Source organism: Staurois parvus, unplaced genomic scaffold, assembly GCF_062004578.1.
Source record: "Staurois parvus isolate SC_StPar_1 unplaced genomic scaffold, SC_StPar_1.0 ptg000578l, whole genome shotgun sequence".
Classification (NCBI taxonomy): Eukaryota; Metazoa; Chordata; class Amphibia; order Anura; family Ranidae; genus Staurois; species Staurois parvus.
Genome location: NW_028318374.1, coordinates 4,483,891 through 4,506,722, shown reverse-complemented (window position 1 = coordinate 4,506,722; position 22,832 = coordinate 4,483,891). Strand labels below are relative to the sequence as shown.

At 45.0% G+C, this 22,832-nt stretch overlaps 1 protein-coding gene across 5 annotated transcripts in view; it reads left to right on the top strand.

Annotated features, from left to right (window-relative positions):
- The window catches only part of SLC44A5 (solute carrier family 44 member 5), a 288,360-nt gene that overhangs the window by 216,714 nt on the left and 48,814 nt on the right, over window positions 1-22,832 (top strand). For all 5 annotated transcript variants that reach the window (XM_089692177.1, XM_089692180.1, XM_089692176.1 and 2 more), the window contains 5 exons: window positions 1,582-1,713; window positions 6,766-6,865; window positions 12,954-13,046; window positions 13,152-13,239; window positions 15,429-15,691. In XM_089692177.1, coding sequence (XP_089548303.1) covers window positions 1,582-1,713; window positions 6,766-6,865; window positions 12,954-13,046; window positions 13,152-13,239; window positions 15,429-15,691 — 676 coding nt within the window. The remainder of the gene's footprint in view (window positions 1-1,581; window positions 1,714-6,765; window positions 6,866-12,953; window positions 13,047-13,151; window positions 13,240-15,428; window positions 15,692-22,832) is intronic.

Below are 22,832 nucleotides of genomic sequence, written 5' to 3'. Positions count from 1 at the left end.
TATCTGTGGCATATTTGCCCAGTTTCACATTTGCTCTTTGTTCTAACTTGTCCATGATGAAATATCAGATGTGGTAACACACATGGTCAGAATAGTACCAGGTCTCCTATCCAGGTACTAACCAGGTACTACCCTGCTTAGCTTCTAAGATGAGATGAGATCAGGTGCATTCAGTGTGATGTGGCCGTATGTATGAAAGATGTAGAGATGAATTATAAAAGTTTGGCGAGGTGGTATATGACACCAAATATAGTACACAGACAGAATAGAGATAAATCACCTTTATGTTGGAGGGGTTGTGGGGAACAGGGCACGGTAGGTCACATTTGGTGGGAGTGTTATAAAATCCAAGAATACTGGGAAGAAATAGTCCAACAAATACAAGTATTAACGGGGACAGAAATATTAAAGGATCCAGGGATATGTCTTTTACATGCAACAGAGCTAACAGTAGAAAAATATAAACATTCTGGGTTATTGCAATATATGAATGCAGCAAAAAGTTTAATTCCTAAATTCTGGAAGGAAAAGGAAGCACCGAAAATAAGGGATTGGATTATGAGAGTAGATCATATATATGGAATGGAGAAATTTTACCATTTAGAGGAAGATAAAATGGAAGGTTTTCGTGAGAAGTGGAAAAAGTGGAAGGACTTTAGGAAGGTTAAATTAATTGAAGGTTAAAATTAACGGAAAGTATATTGAAAACCTTAGGACTTCAAAAGGAGAGGATTGATGAGTGGGAGGGAGTAGGAGGGTAGGGAAAGGGGGGGAAGGATGAGATTGGGAGAGAAAGGGGTGGGGGGGGAGGTTTGTATTTGTAATTTATATGTTGTATTTTGGGTGAAAACATTTGAATAAGTGATGTTGAATTTTGTATATTGGAATGGAATAGATGAAATGAAAAATTTTATAAAATATTAATAAAAAAAGTACCAGGTGCTACCAGATGGACACTGGGCGATGTCTTTTGGCACATTGACTTATGAAGGTCGGTGCTCCCTCTGACTGTGCATGCAGCCCTGTGCTGCCATCTGTTGGAGTGTTACAAAACTAGCTTAGAAACTTTTTGATACCACCTCGTATGTCTCCTCATCCAACCCGTAGCTGACCTCACAAATGTTCTTTTGGCTGGATGGGCACAAATTTCCATTGAGATACTGCTAAAGCCTTCCCAAAAGAGTTAAGAATAATATAGTAGCAAAGGATGACCAACTCCATACCCATGGTATTATTATACAGTAGGTGTATTGGTCAGGTGCTCACAAACTATACATTGCACATTAAGCTGATCACAATCACATGTACTGTATTTTCATTAAACAAAATAAATCTAAAAAGCATTATAGATGAAATTCAAGTTGTAATTCATTTTCTCTCTGTCTATACTGTACAGCTCATAGCACTGCACCTTCTCTTGGCTCCGTATATTTAGGTTGTTAAGAAACTGTTACAAAATGTTATGAAATCTACACCAAAAATACTTTCCAGCACATGTTCAATTTCTGAACTTTCTGAAAAAATGTGATCATTTTGTTAGGATTGAATGTATATAATACATCTCCCTATCTTTGCTCCCAGGAATTTGGCATTGTTACTGGGAATATGACAGCTTGAGAGGCGTCCCGGGATCTGACCTCACTATCTCTGACATTGGGCTGCAGACGGACTTCCGAGTCTACTTACAGCTCAGGGAAACATGGCTGGCATTCAGTGAGTATGTCTTTACAATCAATAATGCCAGGCAGGGCTAGAAGCAGCAAGTCCAGTAACAAACAGCAACCAATCAGATTTCACTTTACTGGAGTTCTAAAAGTGAAAGTAGATTTGTCATTGGTCACTCAGGATATTATTATTATACAGTATTTATATAGCGCTACAAGGTTTGCTCAGCGCTGTACATTATAGTGGGGGACAGAACATGAGACAATACAGTAACAAAACAAAACACGAGGGGGTCCAGGGCCCTGCTCTTTCGAGCTTACAATCTAGGAGGGAGGGGATAGTGGCACAGGAGGAAGTGGCTGTGGGGGATGGAGTGGTAGGAGGAGTGGAGGAGATCGGCTGTTAGGTGAGAGTGGGGTAGGCTTCCCTGAAGAGATGGGTTTTCAGGGTGCACCTAAAGGTGAGGAGGGTAGGTGACAGTCTGATGGATTGGGGTAGTGAGTTCCAGAGGATGGGGGAAGTCCTGGAGAAGTCCTGCATTTGGGCGTGGGAAGTGGAGACCAGGGAGCTAGAAAGTAGGAGGTCTTGTGAGGAGCAAAGATTACGGGTAGGGTGGTATTTGGGTATCAGGTCGGTGAGGTAGTTTGGGGCAGGATAATTACTTGTTGTGGTTGCTGTTTACAATGCATTAAAGTGGACCTATGACTAGATATATTTTTCTTAGGCAAGCCATAGACGGTGCAAATTTCTCTCCAGCAACCACGGGTTGACGGGAATCCCTCCTGCTGAGGCATTGTGTTCTCTGGGAGGGAGAAGCTGTCCCTGCTGGAGAACACAGTGATTATTGCTAGCGATAATTACATGTAAAATCCACCAGGCAGGTTGTACCCAAGTTAATCAACTGATCAACTTATGTACATTCAGCCTGCCCATACATGGTTCGAATCTCGGCCAGTTCAGGAGGAACTGTCTATGGCCGGCTTTCAGCACATGCATGGTCTGCTATCTGCAACACTTCAGGAATTTGTTGCCTCCCACAGAGATCACGCTACTTCAGCTGACAATGCATGTAATCTGTTTTTCTCTCCAAGACAGCCATCTTTGTTCAGGCATCCTCCTGCCTCATTTTATACTGTTGTAGACTCTTATCCTGGCCAAGTAAAAGCAAGGCGTTGGATACAGATTTTCAGCGTCAATCAAATTATCTCTGAGCACACTAGCTCTATCTCAACAGCACTTCACAAATCTGGTGGTGGTGGGGGGTAAAACCTAGAGTTGAGAATATACGTATACACAGTCCAATGCGAGTGTCAAACAAATGTCCAAGAGTCCAGCATTTTAATGATAACATTGGTTCATAGCAGAAAAAAACAGCACATTTCAGAGGCCAAACAGACCCCCCACTAATCAGGGTTAGAAATATTGATTGTGCTTAAATACCAGATACCAGATATATCTGTACTGTGGATTTCTGTTTTGAGCAGTTTCAAAAGACAGGTTGAAGAAGAATCCTAGGTATGGATATTTTATACATAGTTACTTTGGTCCAGCTTGGATCAGTGGACCAACGTATATACCTTGTATGGCTGATCTAAATGGAAGCTGGAAATTACTGAAGTAGACATCACTACTCCATTGATCTCCGCTTGCTTCCAAGTGCCCTGTTGTATTCTGAATACAGGAGGCCAGACGCTTGACACCAGCGCCATTCAGTGAATGCTTTGCACACTCTTCACTTTGTCCAATCACAGAATGCTTTGCACACTCTTCACCTTGTCCAATCACAGAATGCTTTGCACACTCTTCCCCTTGTCCAATCACAGAATGCTTTGCATGCTCTCTACCATGTCCAATTAGAGAATGCTTTGCACGCTCTCCACCATGTCCAATTAGAGAATGCTTTGCACGCTCTCCACCATGTCCAATTAGAGCATGCTTTGCACGCTCTCCACCTCGTCCAATCAGAGAATTCTTTGCATTGATTAAGAAAATGCAAAGCATTATCTGAATGGCACCTGTGCCGATTGGCCAACCTCTTGTGTTCACAGTACAGCAGGGCAGCTGCTTGGCACGGGACCCTGAAGCAAGTGGAGATCGCTGGAGTAGCAGTTACTACTTTAGTGATTTCCAGTTTTCGGGGGGATCAGCCAGGTATGTTATATGCATTGATTCAAGCTCTAACTATGTATAAAATACACATACCTGGAATTCATCCTTAAGCCATTCTTAATAAAGGAAACTCCAACCGTGTGACCTGCTACAAAGTTAGAATTTTGCTGTCTTATTATTAGTGGAGAAGAGATTGAGAAAATGCTTCCTCCTGTCTGTATATTCAAGCAGCAAAGGCAATTTAGGGAACAGGCCAGGTAGAAGAAAGTATATAAAACAAAAAGATTTTTGGTCCAGTGTGTCAACATCCCCAGTGAGTGTCAGTGTGACTGGCGGGAGGAGAGCCGTCCTACGTGTCCCCAGGAGCAGTCCCTGACTGACAGAAGAAGGAGAGTGTTATCCATGTTGCTATAAGTTCCTCATTATTAGGAATTTGTTAACCTATGAAATGGTGCCAGCTGATCATGGCAATTGGAGGATGAGTAAAGAGTGTGATAATATCCATTTTGACTGATCTCCTTCCCATTTGGATCCACTTTATAAGTGATTTTAGCCAACCATGAGAATGGGAGGCATGGCTGTCTGGTGAGTGCACACCCAAAATGGGGAACGCCATCTTTATTGCACGTGGTGATCTTTTGGGAATTAGAAGAAATAATTTGGTGGAAAAGATTTTTTTTTATGGACTTTTAGTTTTTTCACATTTTTATGATCACTAATTTATTTATTTATTTATTTATATGCACATATATATTTAATTGTGCTACTGAATCACTTTGAAGCTTCTTTTTGTTGATCATAAAAAAAGTATACAGTTGCAAGAAAAAGTATGTGAACCCCTTGGGATTACGTGGAGTTTTGCATGAATTGGGCATAAAATGTGCACTGAACATCATCTAAGTCACAACAATAGAAGAACACAGTCTGCTGAACATAATACTACACAAACATTAGATGTTGCCATGGTTTAATTGCACATAACATGTAAACATTCACAGTGCAGGGAGGAAAAAGTATGTGAACCTTTGGACTTAATAACTGGTTGACCCTCCTTTGGCAGCAATAACCTCAACCAAATGTTTCCTGTAGTTGCAGTTCAGACCTGCACAACGATCTGGAGTAATTTTGGACCACTCCTCTTCACAAAACTGTTTCAGTGTAGCAATATTCTTGGGATGTCTGGTGTGAATCGCTCTCTTAAGGTCATGCCACAGCATTTCAATCGGGTTGAGGTCAGGACTCTGACTGGGCCACTCCAGAAGGCGTATTTTGTGCTGTTGCAGCCATTGTTTTGTTGAATTACTTGTATGCTTTGGGTCATTGTCCTGTTGCATCACCCATCCTCTGCGGAGCTTCAGTTGGTGGACAGATGGTCGTACGTTTTCCTGCAAAATGTCTTGATAAACTCTGGAATTCATTTTCCCATCAATGACAACAATCCGTCCAGGCCCTGAGGCAGCAAAGCAGCCCCAAACCATGATGCTCCCTCCCATGTTTTACAGTGGGGATGAGGTTTTGATGTTGGTGTGCTGTGCCTTTTTTTCTCTACACATAGTGTTGTGTGTTCTTCCCAAACAACTCAATCTTGGTGTCATCTGTCCACAGTATATTTTGCCAGTAGTGCTGTGGAACATCCAGGTGTTCTTTTGCAAACTTCAAACGTGCTGCAATATTCTTTTTGGACAGCAATGGCTTCCTCCGTGGTGTCCTCCCATGTACTCCATTCTTGTTTAATGTTTTCCTTATTGTAGATGTGTCAACAAAAATGTTAGCATGTGCCAGAGATTTCTGTAGGTCTTTAGCTGACACTCTGGGATTCTTCTTTACCTCATGCAGCATTCTGCGCTGTGCTCTTGCAGTCATTTTTACAGGACGACCCCGCCTAGGGAGAGTAGCAACAGTGCTAAACTTTCTCCATTTGTAGACAGTCTGTCTTACCGTGGACACATGAACATCAAGGCTTTTGGAGATACTTTTGTAACCCTTTCCAGCTTCATGCAAGTCAACAATTCTTGATCGTAGGTCTTCTGAGAGCTCTTTTCTGCGAGGCATGGTTCACATCAGACAGTGCTTCTTGAAACCAGTAAACCCAAAACAGGTGTGTGTGTTTTTTGAGGGCAGGACAGCTGTCAGCAACACATCCAATATCATCACACTGATTGGAGTCAAGGTTGGCTCACTCCTGGCTCCAATTAGCTCTGGGAGAAGTCATTAAGCTAGGGCCTCACATACTTTTTCCTCCCTGCACTGTGAATGTTTACATGTTATGTGCAATTAAACCATGGCAACATCTAATGTTTGTGTAGTATTATGTTCAGCAGACTGTGTTCTTCTATTGTTGTGACTTAGATGACGTTCAGAGCACATTTTATGCCCAATTCATGCAAAACTCCACGTAATCCCAAGGGGTTCACATACTTTTTCTTGCAACTGAAGCTATACGGATCCCCTACCCCATGAATCAAAGATCCAACAACTCACCAATATAAGGTGCTGTCCTCGTAACCTAAGCACTATATTCCAAAAAATAGTTTGGCTAAGAGAAGTCCAAAAAAGGTTACCTCTGTGGGACCGTGTGTTTTTATCAAAAAAACTTTTATTGAAAAAGTTTACAAAAAGTTAAATAATAATCAAAAGATGAAAAATGCCTCCACTAAAGTACCTCCACTAAACATTAAAATATTCCATTAAAATATAACAAACTTGTCATAAAAAGTCTGGACAATGACTTACTAGACACACCTAGTCCATCTAAAAGGAACCACAGGTTCCCAGAGATTATATCACAAATATGATATCAGGACAGGAGACAGTAGATCTAGACTAGTGTTTCTCCACCTTTTTTCAGTCAAGGAACCCTACAAATGATGCACCATCTCGAGGCACCCAATATTAAAATGGAAAATTACTGAAACTCCTATCGAAATTGACTCGTATGAGCATGTGCTTAAGGGATGACCTGAATCTGAGTTTTCATTGTTCCTTCAACAGTGATTATCCTCTGCATTGTGGAAGTGATCATCATACTCATGCTGATCTTTTTAAGGAACCGAATCCGAATTGCCATCGCTCTCTTGCAAGAAGGTAGCAGGTAAGTTACTCTGCAATTTTTTTACAGAAATAAAAACAAAGAAGACATACTGTATAAAGTAAAATCCTGCTAATTTGAGATGAGCAAATGTTTCAAAGTTTGTTTCATTGACAATTTCACCCATTCGGCTGGAGCAATTCATTTAACCAGGTCAGATATTCATTGGTTCCCTTTTTCAAATGTATTTATTTAATTTATTTTAGTTACTTTACTCCTATCCCAGGAAAACTAATAAAGAGGTTCTTAAGCTTTGACTTGGCAGGGAGCGTCTCAGACCTTTGCCGAGAGACCAATGGTTTTACAATAGAGCAATTGATTCACCTGAAATGTATCCTTCCAAATTAAAAGTTCAGCTGGCCTTTAGCCCTGGTTCAAACTTGCCCGCACTGTGCTGACAGCCTGCGGGAATCGCATCTACTTCCGCACAGTCAACCACCCACAGCCCAATCGCACAGCTCTTATGAGACACGCAGGGCTGCCATTCATTCTTAATGGCACCCCAATGCATCTCAACCTGCAGACCGTTTCAAGTGTGGAAACCACAGGGAAATCACATGGTCAAACGCACCATGTGATTTCCATGCGGCCCTGTTTTGTTTTTTTTTTTTTCAAAAAACAGAGGCACTGAAGCCCATGCAAATGAATGGGCTGCCATGCCCACAAAAACTGGAAAAATAACTCTTCCTGAAACAAGGCAGTCTGCCACTAGATATGATTGCAGATCATGTATGATAGAGGATTTGAAGAATCTGGCATCCGATGCCTGTAACAATCACATGTACTGTACAGTAGGTATATAAAAGCATAGAATCACCCCCCCCCCCTTTAAAATAATCACATTTTGTTGCTTTGCAGCCTGAAATGAAGATAGACACATTTTCGTTTTATCCAGCTTATTTACTCAGTGCAATTTATAATCCAAGTGAAAGATATAACACCAATATCTCAGAATTTGTTTTTAAAATTCAAAAACAGAATCACTGAGTTGTAAAAAGGATCCCCCCGCTTGTGTCAGTATTTTGTTGAACCACCTTTTGCTTTAATTCCAGCCTTTGTTGGGATATGTCTCTACTGACTTTGCACATCTAGACTGCAATATTTGTCCACTCCACAGGTTTTCAATGGGGTTGAAGTCTGGGCTCTTGATTAGGCCATGCAAGGACATTCACCTTTTTCTCCTCCAACAACTGTGTGCTCATTGTTGCTGTGTGCTTTGGGTCATTGTCATGTTGGAAGGTAAACCTTCTTCCCATTGGCAACATTCTGGCAGAGAACAGAGGATTTTCCTCAAGAATTTGATGATATTTTGTCCCATCCATTTTTCCTTCTATCCTGACAAGTACTCCAGTCCCTGCTACAGAGAAACCCCCCATAACAGGATTTTACCACCTACATGTTTTCTGTAGGAATGGTGGTATTTGGATGGTGATCTGGATTGGATTTCCGTCAGACATATTGTTTAGTGTTGAGGCCAAATCATTCAATTTTAGTCTCATCTGACCAGAACACCTTTTTCCATGTGGCCTCAGAATCTTCAAGGTGCATTTTGGCAAAGCTCAGTAGTGACTACATGTGGCATTTCTTTAGGAGTGGCTTTTTTCTTGCAACCCTCCCAAACAAGACATATTTGTGGAGAATTTGTGATATTGTTGTCACATGTACACAATGACTGCTCCTTGTCATCAATTCCTGACACAGATTCAGAGTTGCTGTAGGCCTCTTGGTAGCCTCTCTAACCAGTTTTATCCTGGCTTCCAGTTTGGAGCGACGTCCTGATCCAGGGAGGGTCTGTGTTGTAAAATACCTTCCACGTCTTAATAATAGACTTCACTGTGCTTCTATGAATTGATAAAGCCTTTGAATTTTTTTGTATCCATCTCCTGACTTGAGCCTGTCCACAGCTTTATCCCAGAGATCTTCTGACAGTGCCTTGCCACCCATAGTTAATTGTTGGCTTCAGTTGCACTACCAGCGACTGAAATGCTCCAGGAAAGCTCTTTTTATGCTGAGCTAATCAAAATGACCATAGCTGGTCACAATTGAAAGTCAAATGGCTTTGTGTACCATTGAGAAGGCGATTAGCTACACCTGATTGAGTCATTTTTAGGAGCGTGTGGTCCTTTTTCCAAATCAGTGATTTTTGTTTTTGAATTTATTTCTTTTTTTCTGACATTTTGATGTTATATCATTCACTTGGATGTTATATAAATATAGCTGGTTAAAAGAAAGACTGTGTCTGTCTTCTTTGCAGGCTGCAAAGCAACAAAATGTGATTATTTTAAAGGGGGGTTGATTCTTTTCTATGCCCACTGTAACATTACTTTTCCTAATAATAAATGATCACTAAAAAATACACCAATGCCTCACATTTCTGGAATGAACAGCTTTTACCACTGAGCTGTAGATATGTGTTCATTTTATGTATTTTGCACACTTTCTTTGTCGGGTTTTTTTTTATCTTTTTTTTTTTAATTTTGCTGAAAATGTTCATTTTATGATCTGATTAAGCAGCACATCCGTTATCAATCACTGAACAGGTTTTCAGCCTTTCACATTTGCATATTACATTATTCACAGGAAGAAAGACGATTAGGAGGATTAGTCAAGTGCCTGTAATTATCACCCAGCAGTGTTTGACATTACAAATTTCATATGACACAAATAGAGGCGACCAGAAGAGGGCGCTGTGTAGTCATGGTCTAAAATTGTTGGCTTGAATCCTTTGTTTGGCAATGTAACATGCTATGAAGATTGGTATCATTATTATTATTGGTATTACTAATGAAAAAAGGGACTCTAATTGGGAACCTGATTTTGGCGGGGGACTCTGATGGGGGACCTGATGTACGAGACCCTCATGTAAGAGGGGACTCTGATAGGGATTTTGTTCAGACATCTAATGTTTGTATATATGTGGCCCTCATAACGAAGAGTTTACGATCTCACATTGCAGATATACAGCTATGAGGTTGAAGGCTTTTTTTGTTTTTTTAAAGCAGAATTAAATCCCAAACCTTAAAAGTAATATATTGCAGCTTACCTGTCATTAGATGTGGTGGCTGCATTACCTTTTTTAGGCTTTTTCCCCTCTGTTGTCACCTGGTGGTCTGACCAGTAACACAGCTCCTGTGTTAGAGTGCCCCTACTCTGAAAGAAGAAGCACAGGGTGCACCTATGAACAGCAGCATTGTCAGTCTGGGGGGACGGGAGTGTTAGATGTACTAGCAGATTTAAATACAGTAATAAATTGAAACCAAACTCCAGCTCACACTTTATAATCAGTTAAAGCAAACAGGTTTTCTCCTTTTGGGATAAAAGTTTTAGTTGAATAAATAAAAGCTGATCACTGTAAGCACCCCTTCCAGTGGTAAATGGATTGTCTCATCCCTGTAACTGATACATCTGGAAGAGAGCTTGTTCTTGTGAAAACAACTGATTTACTGGCAAGATCACCAAATTAAAAAAAGAAGAAAGAAAGCCTAAAAAATGAAAAGGAATACAGCCATCACATCTATGAATTTGTAAACTGCAATATAATAAATGTTTCTTTTTGGGTTTATTACCGCTTTAAAGTAGAAGCAAACTCTCGTTTTCTATTTTTACCTAAGGTAAGCTTATAATAAAGCTTAACTGTTGGTATAATTAATACCTCCTAATTGTTCACCGTTTAGGAGATATTCTACAGAGCAGCAGCTGGTGACATCACCGCGCATGCGCTCTGAAGGAACAGCATACTGGTACTGTTCCCTCTGAGCCATGTGCCAGGAGTGACGTCATTGGTGGCTCGGCCATCCAATCAGCCACAGCCCGTGAAAGGAAGATGGGTGAAAATGGAAGCCCTGTCAGTGATGACAGCGTGCCGTTGGAGGGCTTCTAAGGTAAGCCTTTCATAATGTGCTAGAATGCAGTGTATACTAGCACATTATGATAGTCACTTGCAGCAAGGAACTTTTTTTTTTTTAATACCTTTAATACGTCTAATTATAATATTTATTTTTTTAATTCCTTTTCATAGTAGTATCCCCCAACTCCTGGAACACTACTGGCAGGGACACTGGCTGCTGCTTTCTATTATGAAAGGACCCCTTTGAACCCTGGTAGAAAACCCTCCCAGTCTTCTTTTTATCCCTCTTCTTTTTTGGGAATGTGAAAAAAAGGGGATTTTATCCCAGAGTAATAGAACTGTTTGGGTTGATATAGATATTGTGTTTTTATATTATGTTACCGTCACACCAATTATTAATATTCCTTACTAACTATTATAGCAAGGTCCTGAAGAAGAAGCATGGGAACATGTGAAATACGTTGACCATTTTGTAGTTTAAATAGTGTTAGAATGTTGAAGGAGAACCAAATAAAGTGTACACCAAGTTTTACAATTTTATTGTCCTTCAAATTCTAAACAATTAGATTGATGATGTCAGCTTTGTCTTTGTCTTTCATATCCTGTTTGACGCACACTGTCATTGTTATATGTCATAAATTGTTGCCTTCTTTAATTAAGGAATATATGAGCAGCACAGTGGCTAAAGTTCACCCACCTACTGAACGACATATCCGACTGGATGTCGCTCCATTTCCTCAAATTGAACCTTTCCAAAACCGAGCTCCTGATTTTATCCCCAGCCCGTGCCCCCCCCCCCCCCACCCTCTCCATCACGACCAACAACGCCACCATCAGTCCCACCTCGCAAGCCAAAGTCCTAGGTGTCACTTTAGACTCAAACCTGTCCTTCCAACCCCATGTCCAATCGTTGGCAAAATCATGCAGGCTCCACCTCCGCAACATCTCCAAAATACGTTCGTTCCTAACCCCAGACACTACTAAACTACTCGTTCACTCCCTTATTATCTCACGTCTGGACTACTGCAACTCCCTTCTCACCGGCCTACCTCATCGCAGACTATCCCCTCTTCAGTCTATCCTAAACTCAGCGGCCAGACTCATCCATCTTACCAACTGCTCCGCTTCTGCCACCCCCCTCTGTCATTCCCTCCACTGGCTCCCGATTGCCCAACGCATTAAATTCAAACTATTAACACTGACGTACAAAGCCATTCATAATGCTGCCCCAAACTATCTCACTGACCTGATACCCAAATACCACCCTACCCGTAATCTTCGCTCCTCACAAGACCTCCTACTTACTAGCTCCCTGCTCTCCCCCTCCCACGCCCGACTGCAGGATTTCTCCAGGGTTTCCCCCATCCTCTGGAACTCACTACCCCAATCCATCAGACTGTCACCTACCCTCCTCACCTTCAGGCGCTCCCTGAAAAACCCATCTCTTCAGGGAAGCCTACCCCGCCCTCACCTAACAGCCGATCTCCTCCACTCCTCTCACCACTCCATCCCCCACAGCCATTTCCTCCTGTACCACTATCCCCTCCCTCCTAGATTGTAAGCTCGAAAGAGCAGGGCCCTTGAACCCCTCGTGTTCTGTTTTGTTACTGTATTGTCTCATGTACTGTCCCCCACTATAATGTACAGCGCTGAGCAAACCTTTTAGCGCTATATAAATACTGTATAATAATAATAATAATAAATAGTTAGCACTTCTGCCTGGCAGTACTAGGGTTGTTGGTTCAAATCCTAACACGACACCACCTGCCTGGAGTTTGCATGTTCTCCCTGTGCCTGCATGGGTTTCCTCTGGGAACTCCAGTTTCCTCCCACACTCCAAAGACATGCTGGTAGGTTAATTGGCTCCTGTCTAAATTGGCCCTAGTATGTGTATGTATGAATGTGAGTTAGGGACCTTAGATTGTACACCCCTTGAGGGTTAGGGACTGATGTGAATGTACAATATATATGTAAAGCGCTGTGTATATTGATGGCGCTATATTAGTACCTGAAATAAATATTAAAAAAAGACATTGATGGAAAACCTGTTTTTTTAAACACAAATGTCACACTGCTGATTTGGAGAATAGAAATAAACAATTCTATTGGTGAAAGTTGTTGTGTACTTAATGTATCACTGAAAACTGCACTTTGAGTTCTAAAATGAAGCCAAGCACCAACTGAGGCTGTGGATGGCTAGTTTAGCATGTCAGCTGTGTAACTTTGTAACATTTTATTTTTCAGAGCAATAGGATACATCATGTCTACGCTGTTTTACCCAATCATCACCTTCATCCTAATCGCCATCTGTATCTCATACTGGGCTGTCACCGCCGTGTATCCTTTTTATAAGCGCGCTGCATTGCACCTCTCTAGATTAAATCAGAGACTGGCAGCCAAGTGTAAACATATGGAAATTATCACTCCTTAATTCAGAGACAGATTCTTGGCTACGTCTGGGGAAGCTGTATACAAAATTATGGCCAACAAGACCCCATGCCAGTATGCAAACGCAATGTGTGTACCTGAAGTAAGTCAGGAGACTGTTCTATGGGAATTTATGAGGCTCGTTAGATGAGCGGCACATCCTAGTAAGATTATCTAAGCAGATGTCTAAGATGGCACCATTCCCCAGGCAGCAGATTTTCCTCTTATCTTCTTATTTCTCTCTTTATTGCTCTTCATTTTTTATCTTCTCTTTCTTTTCTTCTTCTACAGTATATTTTTTTCTGTTTTCCCTTTTTTTCTTCTCTACACATTTAGGCTTTCTTCTATCCATTTTCTTTTCCTATCATCCTCATATTCTCCCTCCTACTCCTTCTTTCCTTCTCTCCTCCTGCTCTCCCCCCCCCCCCCCCTCACACATTTTCTGTCCTCCTTATGTCTCTTCACTCCCCTTTCCATCCTTATTCTCATCCTTCTATTTTTTCTGTTTTCTCTCCTCTCTTTCCAATCTCCTGTTCTCTCCTCTCCACTTTCCATTCTTCTGTTCTCACTCCTTTTCTATCCTCTTTTTGTTCTCTTTTCTCCTCCTTTTGTTTTCTCATCCTTTCCTTTTTTGCTCCCTCTAGCCTCATTCTCTTCTCTCCTCTCTTCATTCTCCTATTCTTGTCTCTGCCCATTTTCCTACTTCTCTCCTCCCCTCCCATTATCCTCCTTTTTTCTCTGCTCCCATTATCCTCCTTCTCTTCTCTCCTCCCATTATCCTCTTTCTCTTCTCGCCCCCCAATTAATCCTTCTTCTCGTCTCTCCTCCCATTATCCTTCTCTCCTCCCCAGGGGCGGACTGACCATTTGGAAACTCGGGCACTGCCCGAGGGCCCGGGGTCAGTAGGGGGCCCCATGAGATGCCCCTGGTACCGTTTTCATAGCCTTTTTTTAGTTTGGGCAAGGACACAGGGGCCCCGTGATCCCCTATTGGGCCCCATGAGTTGTCAGTCTGCCCCTGCTCCTCCCATTATCCTCCACTTCTCCCTTTCCATTATTCTCCTTCTCTTCTCTCCTTCCATTATCCTCCTTTTCTTCTCTCCTTCCATTATCCTCCTTTTCTTCTCTCCTCCCATTATCCTCTGTCTCTTCTTTCCTCCCATTATCCTCCTTCTCTTCTCTCATTATCCTCCTTCTCTTCTCTCCTCCCATTATCCTCCTTCTCTTCTCTCATTATCCTCCTTCTCTTCTCTCCTCCCATTATCATCCTTCTCTTCTCTCATTATCCTCCTTCTCTTCTCTTCTCTCATTATCCTCCTTCTCTTCTCTTCTCCCATTATCCTCCTTCTCTTCTTGCCTCCCATTATCCTCCTTCTCTTCTTGCCTCCCATTATCCTCCTTCTCTTCTTGCCTCCCAATATCCTCCTTCTCTTCTCCCATTATCCTCCTTCTCTTCTCTCCTCCCATTATCCTCCTTCTCTCCTCCCATTATCCTCCTTCTCTTCTCTCCTCCCATTATCCTCCTTCTCTTCTTTTCTCTCATTATCCTCCTTCTCTTCTCTCCTCCCATTATCCTCATTCTCTTCTCTTCTCTCATTATCCTCCTTCTCTTCTCTTCTCCCATTATCCTCCTTCTCTTCTTGCCTCCCAATATCCTCCTTCTCTTCTCCTATTATCCTCCTTCTCTTCTCTCCTCCCATTATCCTCCTTCTCTTCTCTTCCTTTCTTGCCTCCCATTATCCTCCTTCTCTTCTTGCCTCCCATTATCCTCCTTCTCTCCTCCCATTATCCTCCTTCTCTGCTCTCCTCCAGTTTTCCTCCTCTGCCCTTTCTATTATCCTCCTTCTATTTTCTCCTCTCATTATCCTCCTTCTCTCCTCCCATTATCCTCCTCTTCTCCATTTATATTATCCTCCTTCTCTTCTCTCCTCCATTAAACTTTTTTACCTTTCTTCCCATTCTCCTCTTTCTTCTCTATCATTCCTCCATCCTTTTTTTTTCTCTTTTCTTCTCCTTCTGTACTTTCATTCCCTTCTTCTCTTCTTTTTTACTATCCTTCTCCACCCCCTATTTTTCTCTGTTCTCTTATGTATTTTGTTTTTTAATTATTTTTCTCTTTTTTTTCTATATTTTAATTACATTGGACAAACATTACATAATAGTGCTATTAGCTGTGGCTCTCATGCAAATGTTATTTACCTTCCACCATGTCTGAAGTTGCCTTTCCTCAACACTAAAATGAAGTGGGCACTATTATATTTTATAGTCTTACTTATTTTTTTTTTTTCTCTAGACTTTCAATACCTCCAACGTGACCAAGCTGTGTCCGGCGGCTCAGTGTACTTTTGCATTTTATGGAGGGGAAGGTTTTTACTATAAATACATCCTGATCTTTCAGCTTTGCAATGTCTTTGTGTTCTTGTGGTTGGTGAATTTCTCCATCGCCCTTGGGCAGTGTACGCTGGCCGGTGCCTTCGCCTCCTACTACTGGGCATTTAAGAAACCCGCCGACATCCCCACATGTCCTCTCTTCTCATCATTTGGACGAGCAATAAGGTACCTGGAGCTGGGGAATAAGTTATAGCAAGTACAAAGCATTATCAGCACACAAACTTACAGCACATGTAATGTTTTATTGCATGTGTTATGCATTTATTGCAACCAAAAAATAGTAATTTACTGACCCCCAACCTCAACATTCCGATAGACATCGTCATCCTTCTCGACCTGAGTGCGGCCTTTGATACCATTTCTCATAGCATCCTCCTTGACAGATTAGCCTCCATTGCATTTACTGACACACCTCTGAACTGGTTTAAATCTCTCTCTGGCTGTGCTTAATTCATCCAACTCAAATCTTTTAAATCTCAACCATGTGCACTCTCTACTGGTGTGCCCCACGGTTGTGTCCTGGGGCCCCTTCTGCTCATAATCTTCTTCCTCTTGGTCTTATATTTCGTAAATTTAATATCCACTTTCATTGCTACGTGGATAACACGCAGCTCTACTTGTCCACTAAACTTACTACCAACCTTCCACCCAAATCCCTTACCGATTGTTTACAGGAAATCAAATCTTGGCTGTCTTCCAACTTTCTCAAATTAAACAGTGACAAAACTGAGGTTCTCCTCCTTGGTACGAAATCCACCATGACGAAGTTTAACAGTTTTTCAGTTACTATTGATAACTCCAGTCTTACCCTCCTCTCAGGTAAAGAGTCTGGGTGTCAACCTCGACAGCTCACATCAGTATTGTCACTTAGTCAGCATATTTCCATCTACATAAGATTAATCGCCTCTGTCCATTTCTCACACCCAACAGCACTGCTGTTCTCATTCACAGTCTGGTCCATTCCTGGTGCCACCCGCAACCCTGATTTCCTACCCATCTTCAAATCATGTCTCAAAACTCATCTTTTTAAACTAGTGTACTCTATTTGATTTCATGGGGGTTTCTTTTGTAATTTAATTGTAGCACTCTCCTAGTTAGCTAGGGGGAGTTAGCTAATTATTTTTTAGTCAGAAGGGCTAAGTAGCAGCCTGGGCGATAGCCAGCTGGGTCAAATTTGGGTCAGGGCTGAGAGGCTCTGCAGATCAGTTTCCTTGATACTTCCCCCTGCTCTGGAATCTTGGAGAAGATTCTAGAAGCAGTGGGCAGGGGTGAGAATGGGCTGGTCTGCATACTCCGGGGAGTCTGGCCAATCCTCAGGCAGGAGGCATGGAATGGGACAAAGTATGACTGAGCTTACTCATTAGCAGGAGAGTTCAGGTGGAAGATGTGAGGAAGCTGAGATGCAGGAGCCTGGGTGGGGGCCCAGTGGGAAGGAGCCTATCTACAGGCAGGAAACTGGAAAGGACGATTCCATCTATGGAATGGTCATCAAGCCTTGGGAAATTATAGGAATCTGCTGGATCCAGAGGTCCCCTTAAGGATGGATTAGGTGCTCAGCCTGAGTACAGGGCTCCTTTCCTCTGGTTGTAGAAAATCACTGGGGGTGACCTGCAATCCTAAGAGCTCCAGTAAGGAGCCAAGAAACAGGTGCCCATAGTGTAGTATGCTCAAATATTTTAATGGAAATCAAATAAAATTACAGGGTAGTACAAGTGATATCTACAGATAAGCAGAGTATGCAGCACTAACCCTAACAAAGATGGCCACCGGGCTTTCTCGTAGCTCCGGCGGCAGTGACGTCACGCTCTGTCTGGTTCCTCCTAATGTTCCTGCATTACTAGTAGTGATAACACTATTATGGGAAATATGTTATGCAAATTAAAGCTTTATTAACAGTGCACTATAATGAGAACCTCGCATTTTTTTTTTTTTTGCTAGCATACTTTTATGTCTTTACTAGAGATGAGCGAATCGAACATGGCGAAGTGGAATTCGTTTCGAATATTGGGAAATATTCGATTCGCGCCGAATCCGAAAATTAGCCAACTTCGGATGAACAAATCGAATTTTCCCAAAAATGGCGGCGACATGTGTGGCGACGGAGCGGGGATCTCTGGGAAGGCACGCAGACAAGGCGCGCTGACCCATAATGCATTCATTCATGACATGTGATCGCATTAGCCAATCAGCAGCCAGCCAGCCAGCACTGTGTAATGGTGGAGCTATAAATTGCGGCCATCTTACAATTCTCCATTAGCCTCCGGTCATTCAAGAGAGACAGACCTGTCTGTATTAGGGACAGAGTTAGGGCCAGAGAGACTTTAGGGCCACAGAATCGTTACTTAGGAACACAGAATCTTTACTTAGGGACACAGAATCGTTACTCAGGGACACAGAATTGTTACTCAGGGACACAGAATTGTTACTCAGGGACAGACACAGAATTGTTACTCAGGGACACAGAATTTTTACTCAGGGACACAGAATTGTTACTCAGGGACACAGAATTGTTACTCAGGGACAGACACAGAATTGTTACTCAGGGACACAGAATTGTTACTCAGGGACACAGAATTGTTACTCAGGGACAGACACAGAATTGTTACTGAGGGACACAGAATCGTTACTCAGGGACACAGAATCGTTACTCGGGGACACAGAATTGTTACTCAGGGACACAGAATTGTTACTCAGGGACAGACACAGAATTGTTACTCAGGGACACAGAATTGTTACTCAGGGACACAGAATTGTTACTGAGGGACACAGAATCGTTACTCAGGGACACAGAATTGTTACTCAGGGACACAGAATTGTTACTCAGGGACACAGAATTGTTACTCAGGGACAGACACAGAATTGTTACTCAGGGACACAGAATTGTTACTCAGGGACACAGAATTGTTACTGAGAGACACAGAATTGTTACTCAGGGACACAGAATTGTTACTCAGGGACACAGAATTGTTACTCAGGGACAGACACAGAATTGGTACTCAGGGACACAGAATTGTTACTCAGGGACACAGAATTGTTACTGAGGGACACAGAATCGTTACTCAGGGACACAGAATTGTTACTCAGGGACACAGAATCGTTACTCAGGGACACAGAATCGTTACTCAGGGACACAGAATTGTTACTGAGGGACACAGAATTGTTACTGAGGGACACAGAATCGTTACTCAGGGACACAGAATCATTACTCAGGGACACAGAATTGTTACTCAGGGACACAGAATTGTTACTCAGGGACAGACACAGAATTGTTACTCAGGGACACAGAATTGTTACTCAGGGACACAGAATCGTTACTGAGGGACACAGAATCGTTACTCAGGGACACAGAATCGTTACTCAGGGACACAGAATCGTTACTCAGGGACACAGAATTGTTACTCAGGGACACAGAATTGTTACTGAGGGACACAGAATCGTTACTGAGGGACACAGAATCGTTACTCAGGGACACAGAATCGTTACTCAGGGACACAGAATCGTTACTCAGGGACACAGAATCGTTACTCAGGAACACAGAATTGTTACTCAGGGACACAGAATCGTTACTCAGGGACACAGAATCGTTGAATTAAAGAGTATGTCAGACAACACGCAGAGGAGTGGCAGAGGAGGCAATGTTTCAGGAGCGAGCAGACGTGGCAGCAGAGGAAGGGGTCGAGGCAGCACTAGTCGCAGCCAGAGGCCAGTGCTCCCGGTGTTATCCAGCGGTCGTGTCTCCACCGACAACCCTACCGTCATCGATTGGTTGGCTCGGTCGTCTTCCTCTTCCCAGGTCACCTCTGACACCTACAGCCAACGGTCGGTGGGTACGTCAGACACAACCGTTAGTTGGCATGGCCCGGGAGCAAGCCCACTGAAATCACGTGTCCTCTACCTGCCCCTGTCCTTTGGTGTTCCCTCACCAAGCGAAGTATCGCATGCTGTGGGCTCAGCCCCACTGTACAGTGAGGAAGAGCTAACAGAGGGCGGTCAGGAACGGGGGGAGACATCCGCCTCTTCAGCAGCCAGGCGAAGAAGTACTGGCGAGGAGAGTGGCTCGGTAGCCGGTCTAGAGACAGGTCTGTCTCCTGACCCACACGCAGCCGAGGGGGCTAGTAGTGAGGCGGAGACCCTAATTGATGATGATGAGGCTGATCGCACTTGGCAGCCTTGTCGTCATCTGCCAGGCCCGTAATCTGCCATGGGCCCCCGTACCGACTCCTCATGCTGCTGCCAGGCCCGTAATCTGTCATGGGCCCCTGTACTGCCTCCTCATGCTGCTGCCAGGTCCAGAGTGTGTCATGGGTCCCTGTACGGCCTCCCATTGCTGCTGTCTCCATCGCCACACTCTGCCATGTGCCACTTTCAGGTCTCCTCACACTGCTGGTGGGTTCCATTTTGTCATAGGGTGCTGGCAGATTACGGGCCTCCCATTGCTGCTGCCAGGCCCGTAATCTGTCATGGGCCCCTGTACCGCCTCCTCATGCTGCTGCCAGGTCCAGAGTGTGTCATGGGTCCCTGTACGGCCTCCCATTGCTGCTGTCTCCATCGCCACACTCTGCCATGTGCCACTTTCAGGTCTCCTTACACTGCTGGTGGGTTCCATTTTGTAATAGGGTGCTGGCAGATTACGGGCCTCCCATTGCTGCTGCCAGGCCCGTAATCTGTCATGGGCCCCTGTACCGCCTCCTCATGCTGCTGCCAGGTCCAGAGTGTGTCATGGGTCCCTGTACGGCCTCCCATTGCTGCTGTCTCCATCGCCACACTCTGCCATGTGCCACTTTCAGTTCTCCTCACACTGCTGGTGGGTTCCATTTTGTCATAGGGTGCTGGCAGATTACGGGCCTCCCATTGCTGCTGCCAGGCCCGTAATCTGCCATGGGCCCCTGTACCGCCTCCTCATGCTGCTGCCAGGTCCAGAGTGTGTCATGGGTCCCTGTACGGCCTCCCATTGCTGCTGTCTCCATCGCCACACTCTGCCATGTGCCACTTTCAGGTCTCCTCACACTGCTGGTGGGTTCCATTTTGTCATAGGGTGCTGGCAGATTACGGGCCTCCCATTGCTGCTGCCAGGCCCGTAATCTGTCATGGGCCCCTGTACCGCCTCCTCATGCTGCTGCCAGGTCCAGAGTGTGTCATGGGTCCCTGTACGGCCTCCCATTGCTGCTGTCTCCATCGCCACACTCTGCCATGTGCCACTTTCAGGTCTCCTCACACTGCTGGTGGGTTCCATTTTGTCATAGGGTGCTGGCAGATTACGGGCCTCCCATTGCTGCTGCCAGGCCCGTAATCTGTCATGGGCCCCTGTACCGCCTCCTCATGCTGCTGCCAGGTCCAGAGCGTGTCATGGGTCCCTGTACGGCCTCCCATTGCTGCTGTCTCCATCGCCACACTCTGCCATGTGCCACTTTCAGGTCTCCTCACACTGCTGGTGGGTTCCATTTTGTCATAGGGTGCTGGCAGATTACGGGCCTCCCATTGCTGCTGCCAGGCCCGTAATCTGTCATGGGCCCCTGTACCGCCTCCTCATGCTGCTGCCAGGTCCAGAGTGTGTCATGGGTCCCTGTACGGCCTCCCATTGCTGCTGTCTCCATCGCCACACTCTGCCATGTGCCACTTTCAGGTCTCCTCACACTGCTGGTGGGTTCCATTTTGTCATAGGGTGCTGGCAGATTACGGGCCTCCCATTGCTGCTGCCAGGCCCGTAATCTGTCATGGGCCCCTGTACCGCCTCCTCATGCTGCTGCCAGGTCCAGAGTGTGTCATGGGTCCCTGTACGGCCTCCCATTGCTGCTGTCTCCATCGCCACACTCTGCCATGTGCCACTTTCAGGTCTCCTCACACTGCTGGTGGGTTCCATTTTGTCATAGGGTGCTGGCAGATTACGGGCCTCCCATTGCTGCTGCCAGGCCCGTAATCTGTCATGGGCCCCTGTACCGCCTCCTCATGCTGCTGCCAGGTCCAGAGTGTGTCATGGGTCCCTGTACGGCCTCCCATTGCTGCTGTCTCCATCGCCACACTCTGCCATGTGCCACTTTCAGGTCTCCTCACACTGCTGGTGGGTTCCATTTTGTCATAGGGTGCTGGCAGATTACGGGCCTCCCATTGCTGCTGCCAGGCCCGTAATCTGCCATGGGCCCCCGTACCGACTCCTCATGCTGCTGCCAGGCCCGTAATCTGTCATGGGCCCCTGTACCGCCTCCTCATGCTGCTGCCAGGTCCAGAGTGTGTCATGGGTCCCTGTACGGCCTCCCATTGCTGCTGCCAGGCCCGTAATCTGCCATGGGCCCCCGTACCGACTCCTCATGCTGCTGCCAGGCCCGTAATCTGTCATGGGCCCCTGTACCGCCTCCTCATGCTGCTGCCAGGTCCAGAGTGTGTCATGGGTCCCTGTACGGCCTCCCATTGCTGCTGTCTCCATCGCCACACTCTGCCATGTGCCACTTTCAGGTCTCCTCACACTGCTGGTGGGTTCCATTTTGTCATAGGGTGCTGGCAGATTACGGGCCTCCCATTGCTGCTGCCAGGCCCGTAATCTGTCATGGGCCCCTGTACCGCCTCCTCATGCTGCTGCCAGGTCCAGAGTGTGTCATGGGTCCCTGTACGGCCTCCCATTGCTGCTGTCTCCATCGCCACACTCTGCCATGTGCCACTTTCAGGTCTCCTCACACTGCTGGTGGGTTCCATTTTGTCATAGGGTGCTGGCAGATTACGGGCCTCCCATTGCTGCTGCCAGGCCTGTAATCTGCCATGGGCCCCCGTACCGACTCCTCATGCTGCTGCCAGGCCCGTAATCTGTCATGGGCCCCTGTACCGCCTCCTCATGCTGCTGCCAGGTCCAGAGTGTGTCATGGGTCCCTGTACGGCCTCCCATTGCTGCTGCCAGGCCCGTAATCTGCCATGGGCCCCCGTACCGACTCCTCATGCTGCTGCCAGGCCCGTAATCTGTCATGGGCCCCTGTACCGCCTCCTCATGCTGCTGCCAGGTCCAGAGTGTGTCATGGGTCCCTGTACGGCCTCCCATTGCTGCTGTCTCCATCGCCACACTCTGCCATGTGCCACTTTCAGGTCTCCTCACACTGCTGGTGGGTTCCATTTTGTCATAGGGTGCTGTATGGCATCCCATTGCTGCTGCCTCCACCGCCACACTGTGGCTCCACACTCTGGTTTTGGCCCCGTGACTGCCCAAATGAGTGAAGTGTGCGGTGATTCTAAGATCGACGGCACTCATCTGCATGTCATACTGACTGACAGTATTATTTCTCTTCCCCAGCAGACTCCAAGGGCATTTAAATTAAAGGTACAG